At 35.9% G+C, this 12,268-nt stretch overlaps 1 protein-coding gene across 1 annotated transcript; it reads left to right on the forward strand.

Annotated features, from left to right (window-relative positions):
• Positions 1-203: 203 nt before the first annotated feature.
• Positions 204-1,148, forward strand: LOC120524569 (olfactory receptor 52H1-like). Its single transcript, XM_039746401.1, has one exon. It carries the CDS (start codon positions 204-206, stop codon positions 1,146-1,148), a length of 945 nt encoding a protein of 314 aa, XP_039602335.1.
• Positions 1,149-12,268: the final 11,120 nt, after the last annotated feature.

A 12,268-nucleotide genomic window follows, 5' to 3' on the forward strand; every position in this document is an offset into this window, starting at 1 on the left:
TGAATAAATTGTATGTTTATTATTGAACTTTAGCGACTTCCTCCCTTACTGTTGATCTGTCAAAATCGGCTTCTTTTGACCATGTAGTGAAAAAAATATTTCGAAAGTTGACTAATGGATGGGTAACGTGAATAATATAATGCTTCTGATTTTGTTTCCTGTTTCTTTTTTGTTTCAGCCTCTGATTCACTCCTTGGTAGAACATGATGTCTTTTGATAACTCATCAAGTCTAATCTTGGAGGGTTTTATTGTTCCACAAGAAGCAAGAGTACCTCTGTTTATCTTAACACTTACTGCATACATAATCATTGTAATTGCTAATTCCACCTTATTATTTGTGATTGTTTTCCACAGGAGCTTGCATGAGCCAATGTACTTGATGCTATGTAACATGGTTGTTTGTGATTTAATTGGAAGTACAGCATTAATGCCTAGACTAATGTCTGACTTCTTGACTGACACAAGAATTATCTCATTTGAAGCTTGTGTTATTCAAGCATTTTGCATCCATTCATATGCTACTTCTGCTCACCTTATCCTAACATCAATGGCATTAGACAGGTATATTGCCATATGCGATCCATTAAGATACAATATTATTATGAACACCAAAACCCTTGTAAAAATGTGTGCATTTTCTTGGGGATGTGCTTTTGTTTTAGTTGTTATTCTCTTAACACTTACTGTTAGACTAACAAGATGTCGATCACTAATAGTGCATGCATATTGCTTTAATGGATCTTTATTTGTTTTGTCATGTTCTGATACAACTGTGAACAACATCTATGGACTCTTCATTACTTATTTTGTTACCACTTCATCATTTTTAGTAATTGCATGGACATATGTCAAAATATTAATTGCATGCTTATTCAAATCACAAAGTAACTGCAAAAGAAAAGCCATCCATACATGTGCTACACATCTGACAGTTTATTTTGTATTTGAAACAACTGTGTTGTTTTCAATTATAGCTTTGAGATTTCCAAACATCACCCCCAATGCAACAAAAGCAATAGGCACATTAATGATAACTATACCACCTTTTCTTAACCCAATAATTTATGGTATTCATACAAAACAAATTCGCAATAACTTCATCAAATTTTTTCAAACAAAAATAGTTCCCACTAAACAAATGCAATAAACATATTATAGACATAGACCAAATTTATAAATTAAAATGGCATAAGTAACATATCATTAAGATAGCAATTTTTTTTTAATTCTTCAAAGGAACTGTAAAGTAGGGCTCATTAAAGAATAAGCACAAGACTCACTGAAAAGCTTGGAGAATGATTGTAGTATCTCATGTATGCTGCAACTGGTTGGTGGTGTGTGAATCAAAGTCAAAGCCATGTGACGATATAGTAGGACTGGCTACTGTATTTCTTGAGTTCACACACCCAATAGTTTAACTCCTGCTTTGTAAAAAGTGGCCAAGAGAAGAGAATAAAGTGTATGGAACGCAGGTAATGAATATGTCAATGGTATTAGGGTGGTGTAAGTGTTTGAAAAATGGAAAGAAAGGAAATTTTCTTCTGAGGAAGAGGTGAAGTAACCCATAGCCACTGTCTTAAAGATGATGTCAAAGAATAACTGCTATAGGTGTTTGAGTATTTTATAGAGCATGCAAGAAGCTACCTTGAAAAGGAAAAATACCCTATACATGAGGGATCTGAAGATACAGAATTATACAGTCTCAATCAACTTTTATTTGGTTTAACTATTATAATCATTTGCAGGAATCTAAAAAGTATTGCATCTATAGAGAAGTTTTTTTTTTTTAAGTGGTAAGGATTGGCAGTAGTGGGAAACATGATAAATGGGCAGGGACCACCTTGAAAATATTCCCTGAAATATTTTTGCAAGGAAATGTACTGTTGACTTAAAAAATTGAAAAAGAGTCAGCAGTCAGTTGCTCCCCTTGGGATTAATAAAGTATCTATCTATCTATCTATCTATCTATCTATCTATCTATCTATCTATCTATCTATCTATCTATCTATCTATCTATCTATCTATCTATCTATCTATCTATCTATCTATCTATCTATCTGTCTACCTGTTTGTTCACTTTCTACTCCTACCAGCTTTTCTGTTTACACTTGCCTCTTAAAAAAGCAAAGATGGAATTACAGGTTTCAAAAACAAATACACAAAATGTACAGGTATGGGGCCTCTGAACAGGACTCATCCTAGGCCAGTGGTTCTCCAGTCCTCAACTGGACTCCTAATTTAATTAAACAAGTTGTTATTTTCCAGTCTTTGTGTATTCAAAAAATACAGAACTGGACTTCTACATGTTTGTTAGTAAATACTGCATTATGTTACATACAGTTACCTTAATGTTTTTATCTTTATTTTTAAGATGTTCATCATACTTATCATTATTTTCATTCCAATACGCCTGGTGTTCTTGCTGTTGTTTACTAATGAGCACACTAGTGGGTCTGAAGTAACTGCAGCCTTTCACCATTCTCTGTTTTATTATGTGGTATCCTCTTCATTTGTTGCTAATTGTCATTATTAGCTCTTTAAACTTGACCTCATTTTGTCCATTTTATGCTCCAATTTCTTAACTGGCTACAACTCAATCAGCCTTCAATATGCCTATTCACGTGATCTTCAATCAGCCAATCACTCAACATCATGTTCTTCCCCTCAGAATTAACACATGTCACTGAATATGCAATGTGTACTCATAAATAAAATGTTATGAAATGTCTTCAGATAATATTTCTTGTTTTACCAAAATAATAAAAAAGGATTATTTTACTTCACGTTTACTGTAATATCCATAGCATACATACCCATTTTTTAAGATCTATGGCCCATGCATCATTCTGAAGAGCAGATCTCAATGCTGCCAGAATACATAATCTATACTAATAAAAGGCAAAGCACTCACTCACTCACTGACTCATCACTAATGCTCCAACTTCCCGTATTGCTAGAAGGCTGAAATTTGGCAGGCTCATTCCTTACAGCTTCCTTACAAAAGTTGGGCAGGTTTCATTTTGAAATTCTACGCGTAATGGTCAGAACTGAAAGCTATTTTTCTGCATAAACTGTAATGGAGTTGAGCTGGAAAGCTGTTGGGGGCGGAGTTTCGTGTGACATCATCACGCCTCCCACGTAATCACGTGAACTGACTGTCAACACACTACGTAGAAAACCAGGAAGAGCTCAAAAACGTGCTGAAGAAAACATGCATTATATAATTGAGAAGGCAGCGAAACAATAAGAAGCGAGCGAGTGACATATACTACCATATTCATGAGTGCTGCTACTTCGTAAAGAAAGCAAGGTGTAAACGTAAACTTTAAATTAAGTTAATAGACAGGCTGCCGCTGGTGTTTCTCATGCTCACGGGTAATGCGGGATACAAGTTTAATGAGAGGACGCAGGATATAAACGAGAGTTTTGATCACTTTGTAACGAAGTTAAAATTGCAGGTGAAGGGGTGTACTTATGCAAATTCCGAGAGACTGTGTTTGTGGGGGATTGACAGTTAAGGCGGGTGGGGGAGTCACGTCATCATATCCCCTCCCATTTACGTCATTTCGCTCTGAGCTGAGCTCCGCGGCTAACGCCGTCTTCCGAAGCAACTTCATCACACTGCCACCAAATACTCACAGAAAAATCCACAAGTTAATACACACGCTGTCTCTAGAGTTTCTCCACACTCAATGTATTCCTCGCGTCCCCTTTATACCCTCTGATCTCCCATTTCAATTCAGATGCCTCCAATTTCCAGTAAGGCTCAGCTGCGCGATGACAAGTAATAAGTCTCAGGGACAGACCCTACAAAACGATGCCATTGATTTCAGGCAAGATTGCTTTTCTCCTGGACAACTATACTTGTATTCTCAAAAGTGAGCTCGCACAGCTTCGTCATATTACAACCGGAGTGCAGCCAGAAACTTTTAAGTGCCGGGTCTTAGATAACATTAAATTAAGCCGTGCACATCGCAACATCACACAAGAGAGCAGCTCACGTGAACTTACTGAACGCAGTACGAGTGATCACTTCCATGCATCAAACCTGTTCAAAAAACGCATTACACAATTGACAAGGTGATGGCTTTATATGGCGTTTGTTTATAAAGCAGCGAAAAGGCTGCGTGAAGGCAGCTACACAAAAAAAGCAGATCGCCACACTCTGAATGTATTGCTGGCATCACCGTTATACCCTCTGATCTCCCATTTCAATTGAAATGCCTCAAATTTCCAGTAAGGCTCTGCTTCGCGATGACAATTAATACGTCTCAGGGACACACCCTACAAAAGGTTACCATTGATTTGAGGCAACATTGCTTTCCTCCTGGACAAAACTATACGTTGCATTCTCAAAATATATTAAAATATATATATACACCGATCTACATACTGTCAAATAAACGACCCACACACCATAGCGCAACATGAGAGGCTTCGCCTTTAGCGCTGACGTCTGAGGTTCGATTCGCGAGAGTGGGTGCAGTGAGTGTGTACTGCCTGATGAGCCCAGAATTAGGGCGAAGCACGTGCCGCGTACTGTTTGCATTATTTGATAGTAAAACTATTTCAATATATTCAATATATATAGGCCTATATCAGCGCTTAACGATTCATTTTACCCTCGCAGTATGAAAAAATATGAAGTTAACACAGAAAACCAGATCACCAATTGAAGCTTTATGAATGATGGATACTTTATTCGACATCAATAATTGTTTTGGTAAAGCCATACTCGGTGTAATCCTCCTTCCATGTTATAATATTTCCGCGACTAGCCAAGATTAAATGAACGGTAAAAAAGTAACTGGGAAGCGAGGGTGACTCAGGCAGGCAGGCGACAGCTCAATAGCTCGAATTTGGATATAAGTAGGTTCTATTTAGTCGCCAGAAATATCTTTGGTAGGAATGGAAGTTGGATTTAGTCTTTCAATTTCTATGGTGAAGAAAAATGTATGCAATGATGATTAAATTTAACTTTCATTCCTACTAAACATATTTCTGTCGACCAAATAAAAATTACTTATATTTCAAATTTAAATAGAACTTGAACAAATACGATATAATACCCACGCAGCACTAAGTGCACGTAAGATTAGGAGTCATCCGTTTTAACAAGCAGCATATTGCACTAATACGAAATAGCCTGCCCATTTAATTATTTAGGAATGGATAGATAAATTAAAATTTGGTACAAATAATGTTTTAAATTTTTCTTCCTCAATGGATTCTGGCACCCCCAGCAACAGCTCCTCGCACCCCAAAGGAGATATGTGTATGTATATATATATATATATATAGATATATAGATATAGATATAGATATAGATATATAGATATAGATATAGATATATAGATAGATAGATATAGATAGATAGAAAGATAGATATAGGTGTATGTAAATGTGTGTCTGTATATATGTAGATATGTATGTGTATATATATATATATATATATATATATATATATATATATATATATATATATATATATATATATACCAGCAACACTCATGACAATGACAAAACAATTACATTGTCAATCATGTTACGTTATTATTAAAATGTTTCCTTTTCTTTTTCATTACTTCTTTAACACACTACTTCTCTGCTGCAAAGCGCGGGGATTTTGCTATATATGTATATGTATATATGTGTATATGTATATATATATGTATATGTATATGTATGCATATACAGTATATGTGTATGTATATATATGTATGTGTGTGTGTCTGTGTCTATATATATGACAGCAACACTCATATCAGTGACAAAACAATTACATTAACAATCATCTTACGTTATTTTTAAAATTTTTCCTTTTCTTTTTCATAACTTCTTTAACACACTACTTCTCCACTGCGAAGCGCGGGTATTCTGCTAGTAGTTGATAAAGAAATTACAATATGTATCCAAATTACAACATTAAAATTTTCAAGATTCAAAAAAATCTTTACAAAAAAGAAATAAATGCATTTAGAAAAAAAGGACAAAATGCAGAAAGTGGTAAACAAAGAAAGTAGACTACGGTGTGATTTAAAAGTTGAAGCAGTCCATCATTTACTTAATAATAGTCCGTCTGTCAAATTGTATTCAGCTGAATTAGAATGTTCAAGAAAGACATAGTGATGGTGGGTTTGGGTTGTGGGCAGGTTTGGCTGTGATGCAGCAATTTTACCATTTTTGTGAAAAGAAAGAAAAACATTCCAATGTGATTTTGGGTGCAATTCAGCATTTTAATGACATAAAACTGTACTGGGAAGGTTTTTTTTTTAGTCAAATTTTCATTGAAATCAAAAACAAATAGGCAGCAAAAAGGAAAACAGATGTTCATATTTCCACTGGTGACCCACCCAAAACTCAATCCACCCCAGAATTATTTAAGAAAGCGGATTAAATAGATCTGATGGAACAATCAGTCATTGACAGGTCCCAGGGGCCTACACGCCTGGTTGAAAGAGAAATCTATTCGAAAAGTGTAAAATTTGAAATCAGGAGTTCACTGTCAGCCACGACTTGATCAAGGAGATAGTGTTTTCATATTTACTAATAGAATGCTCTGGTACCTCATTAATCCGTGCAGTTGAAATCAATGAGGAAGTTTATGATTTGGTGTATTTTTTTAAATGTAGCAATATTATTTGAGTCTAAAACGATGGGGCTGAGTTTAAAGTGTCAGAAGACATTTAAAGAAACAAAAAAGGTGAATTAGTAGGAAAATGACAAAAGAGAGATTACTGCTCTAGATGTTCTGCTGATCTAGATGTGTCTCAGTTTATTATAAATGTAAACCTTGTGCTACTGATTGGCTACTGCACTAATGCAAAATAAGAAAATAAAAAATGTGTAATTAAATTAAACATTGAGCTCAATTCAAGGTGAAATGACTGACTGATTGTGAACAGGTTGGGATGAAAAACTGCAGCTACTGTGGTCCTCCAGGTCTGAACTTGTGAACCACTGTGCCACGTAACCCCAAATTCAGCCATCATGCTTTCTGTCAACACAAATGGGGATACATGTTTGAAATAGCAAATATTTTTTAAAAAAAATGCCCAAATTTGTGGAGAGGAAAAATAGTAAAAAAGCGTGTTTCAAGACAAATGCAAGCAAAGGTTTTTTCTAATATTTATTAGAGAATACAAAAAGGATAAGACAGCAGGGCAAGAAAAAGAAGCAAAATAGATTTTTTTCCAAAAAGACAGGGTGAGAATTGTGAGGCTGTCTTAGCTATTAGCAAGACTATTGGAAATTATAAATGCCTGAGGAGTTGCACCATTTAGCAGTTACAAATGATTTAGTGTTATGAGTGCTGTCTTGATTACAATATGCTAAGAACTGATAAAAAAAGCATGCAGTTGAATATAGGATGTCAGTAAAATTTGAGTAAACTTTTTTATGAGTTTAAAATCTTACCTTAGCCAGCAGATGTCACTGCTACCTTCCAGAGAGTTTTCGATGTTTCAGAGTTCATTTACAGGTGCAGCGTTCAACTTTTTTTCAATTGCTGATTGATTTAATTATCCTTATTTGTTTAACCAATAGTCATGAGAAACACTATCTAAATGGTTGATTTTCAGTTCAATATGTTACTAGTTATCATGTACCTCTCTGTGGTCGCCTCATAGCATTTACTATTCATTTACCTATGGCTAATGAGTCTGAAGCAAAGTATTACTTTTATTCAGTTTAACTGTAATGAAGCCTAACTTATTAATTTCTAAACATCTTGATTTAAAACCTCTGATCCATCCCAGATTCGTAAAGCCCATTGACTTATTTTTTTTACTTGGCTATTGAGAAACAAACAATATATCTTTTCAGGAGGACTACAAAATCTTTGTTAATTCATCACTATCTTCAACAAGGCATTGTTCATGAACAAAAAGGCTTGTAGGATACTGCTGCCTGCCATACATTTCAGCCGCTTGCACCTGCTATCTCATTCCTTCGGTCATTACCTAAAGCTTATGACAATAGGTGAGAGTAGGGACGCAGATCGACTGGTAAATCAGAAGTTTCGCCTTCTAGAGGCAGTAACTCCTCTCACACTTGGATAGGACAGTCAACCTTATCCCTACTGAAGACCATGGCCTTATACTTTTTAGGTGCTGATCCTCTTGCTGTCCACTTCACACTCATTTGCACCATGCCAATGCGTGCTGGAATTCACATCTCGATGAAGTCAACAGGACCACATCATCTGCAAAAAGCAGTGACGTAATTCTAAGGACACCAAACTGGACTCCATTCCCTCCCAGGCTATGACTTCCAATCCTGTTCATGAAAATCACAAACAGGATTGGAGACAAAGCACAGCCCTAGTGGAATACCACACCCATTGGAAACAATGGTGAAGTTTTTCCGAGTATGCTAACACAGTTCTCACTGCAATTATACAGGGACTGAATATCTCTTATTAGGGGCATTGGAACTCTATACTTTTTCAGTAGCCCTCACAGCATCCCTAGAGGAACACTGTTATAAGTTAAAAGTCACAAAACACATATAGACATGTGTGTACTCCCATGCTCCTTCCTGAATCCTCATGAGGCTAAAGAGCTGGTCCACCATTCTAAGGTCTGGACAGAATCCACATTTCTCCCCCTGGATGAGGTTCCACGGCTGGGTGGAGTCTCCTTTCTAGTACCCTGTCTTAAGCTTTCCCAGGGAGGCTGAGGAATGTGATCCCCTGATAGCTGGAGCTCACTCTCCTGTTCCCTGCTTTAAAAATGGGGACCACCACTGCTGTCTGCCACTCAAGAGGCACAGCTCCTGAAGACCATACAACAATGAACTGGTGTATCAGCAATGACAGCCCAACAATGTTCATTAGTCTTCAACATTTCTAGATGGAACTCATCCACCTCCAGTGCTTTGCCATTCTGGAATTACGTAAGTACCTTAGTGACCTCCCTAAGGGAAATGAACATTGAACCCCCATTGGCTTCTGGCTCTGCCTCCTCTATAATGGGTGTGTCCATTGGGTTCTTCAGCACCTCAAAGAGTTCCAGGTGGTAATCAGTTGACAACTCTGTCCCTCTCTTCACCCAAGTATCCAGAACATGCAGAGCAAATAATGATATAATTATGAAATCGATCATTGATCTTTACCCTAAGGTGCTCTGGTACCAGGTACACTTATGAGCCACCTTATGTTTGAATATATTGCTCATTATGCACAATCTATATCTAGTACAGAAGTCCAATAGCAAAACACCACTCAAGTTTAGACCAGGGAGGCCATTCCTCCCAATTCTACCTTTCCAGGAGTCTCCATCATTACCAACATGAGCTTTGAAGTCTCCCCAGCAGAACTATGGAATCCCCACCTAGGATCCCCTCCAGTGACTCCAAGAAAGCCTAGTACTGTACTCCAAACTAACATTTGGTGCACAGGCATACAGTATATGGAAGTCAGAGTTCTGCCCTCTGCACCCAGAAGCAGCACAGAGGCAGTCTTATAGTTCTTCAGGACAAACTCCAATATGACATTGACCAGGCAGAGATTCAGCAAGATCCCCACTCCTACCTGATGTGTTACCCTCAGGGCAACTCCAGAGTAAAGGAGAGTCCAGCCTCCTTTGAGGTGTTTGGTTCCAGAACTAAGTGAGTGAGTGGATGTGATTCCAACTATATCTATGTGGTATTTCTCTGACTTGCCCACCAACTCCAGCTCCTTCCCCACAAGAGAAGTGACATTACATGTCCCAAGATTCAGTTTATGTGTCCAGGAGGAGACCCTGGTAACCCTATAAACCAGCCGGGGTACTCTTTTTAAATGTATGGGTTTGCATTATTAGGGACTTTCAGTCACTCTTTGTCTGATCCCTCATCTGGGACCAATTTGTTTTGGGAGGTCCTACCAGGAGCTTCTGATCCAGACAAAATAGCTCCCAGAGTCACAAGGGCACTCAAACCTTTCCTTTAGATTCTGTTGCCAATAAGTACTATAAATGAATATTTTTTTCCTAAAAGATGTCTAAAAAAGATGTAAGAATGTGGTGTTACTGTTTCCTCTTACAGTTGAGAAATGATATCTGTCATTTAGTGTTTTTAACCCTGACAACAACTAAAAATTCTCATCAAAGCCCCTTTTTATCTCTGTTAGTATACGTTCAAAAATGTTTCCGCACTTTTTTAACTCTATTTATTAAGAATTTTTAAAAGCAAATTACATTACTTTTCTATATAGTCACCTTCGTTTGCGAAGCAATTTTCCAAGCGTCGTACGAACTTTTTAATGCCCCATTACTACTCCTCTGCCTTCAATGTTTCCAACCAAAATATAAAATTGTAGAAACTTTTTGAATGTTCCTCGTATATTCTAGAGAGATATTTTTAATACGTCTTTGAAGCTTAGAGTTGCCACAAGGACTCCTCTGTCACAGCAGATTTTCATCAAATGTACTGTAAATAGAGCTTATAAGGATATTCTGTCTCTCTCTGTATTCCAAAACTGTACAGTTTAAACTGACTTAACTCCAAATTGGCCCAACTTGAAAAAATGTGCACTTAGCTTATCCCTAGTCAGTTTTTGTAAATGAACAATTTAATTAATGCTATTGCATTTGAACTGAATTTTTCCTGTGTAATATTTATTCTTTTATAAGTTCATTGTTTGATAGATAATGACACATTTAACTTAGGCTTATTTTTTAACACTTTCCATGGTGAGTGTAAGAGCCAATCTTAGAAAGTTAAAGTTTTGAGTTAAACTCATATTAATGTTTGCTTAATTTGAATAGAATATACATTTCTTTCGTAGTCATAACTTATGGTATAGTCTTTACCCGCTATAAGTTAGTAAGAGATAGAACCTTCTTACTATAACTGAGAAACAGTGTGATATTAAGGTTAGTTGTAGTGTTTACAACAGGTCCCAGTAAACAGGGACTTGAAAGACCCATTTTCAAGTTAGAAATGGGATAAGCATACAGTTTTCTGACCGTTTAGAAATGGTTCTAAAACGTTTTGAAATGGTTCAGAAATGTTAAGTAAATAGTAACGATTTGACATGTAACAAGATTAAGCTTAGAATTGAACTTTTCTTAACATTAATTTTTCTTTTTTTTTTTTTTTGCTATTTTAATTTTCTTTTTTGTGTGAATTGTTTTACTTTGAAACTTAAATAAGCTTTTAAAAACGAAGATATTTTGTCTGTGGAATCATTTCTGCGCGTCAGGATTTTGTTGAATCCCATTTTTTTTTAGTTGAAGCTGCTGAACTTTGGTAATTTTGGGAAATCGCAGCTACAGTGAGCATGTGGAATATTATGTATGAGGTTTAAGCTGAATTATCCTTTTGAAAGCAACATTTTAGAGTTTCCTGGTGTTTGTTAATTAGTAATGGTTTTATTGGTGCATGCGAAATCCATTAGTGTTTAATTTTTCTAAAGTCGCTTTGATTGCTCTCTTTGGATATTATTTGTATAATATCATGGTTGCTAAGCAAATACCAATAAAATATTCTCAATAGCAAATATTCTAATAGCTGATTAACAAGACTAAAAATAATATGTCAGTTTAATATTCACAGTAAATCTTATGGGACTGAAACATCTCAAGTATTGCTCACAAGGGAGAGACGTCTAAACTAATTACCTGGAAGCCATACCTCTTCAAGAACTTGTTGATTATAAAGAAAAGCATAAAAATAAGGCGATTAAAGTACGTTTTTAGTACATCTACTTTCCACAAAGTCGTCAGTTTGAATTCTGAAAAGGTACGGCTTTCTCTTTCATTCTCAGTGAATCAAAATATTTATTTTTTTATTGGTAATTTAACAAATATAAACACTTTCTTTGATCTAGACAAAGATTCTTCACATTGAATCTGTCGGCTAAAAAACATTTTAAAAGTAATGCTAAATCGAAAGAATACTGAAAACCAATAATGATTATAGAGACTAAAATACCACTCTTCACCATATAAATAAAAACCTAGCTTACATACTCAAAGGTCATCTGTGATTATATTTCATAATGCTTTACACAGGTGTTAAGAGCTAATTAGAATTATGCGAATAAGTGAGAATATGATGATTCATATACACAGTTATACCGCAACAACAATCAAGTGGAAAAAATCATTAATTAGTTTTTTTTTTGTTTATTATTATACAGGAGCTTTTGCTTCCCATTTTTTGCAGGTTTATGTATCTTTAGATGAACAAGACGAATACTAAAAACAACTCAGGTAAAAATCGTTCCCAGAAGAAATAGTAACATTGTTGGCAACTTGATGCTCTGTCTATGGCATAGACAGC

Source organism: Polypterus senegalus, chromosome 2 (assembly GCF_016835505.1).
Source record: "Polypterus senegalus isolate Bchr_013 chromosome 2, ASM1683550v1, whole genome shotgun sequence".
In the NCBI taxonomy this organism is placed as follows: domain Eukaryota; kingdom Metazoa; phylum Chordata; class Cladistia; order Polypteriformes; family Polypteridae; genus Polypterus; species Polypterus senegalus.

Bases quoted from the DNA above. Each gene is read 5' to 3' on its own strand.
- LOC120524569 (XM_039746401.1), top strand. From the start codon at position 204: ATGATGTCTTTTGATAACTCATCAAGTCTAATCTTGGAGGGTTTTATT.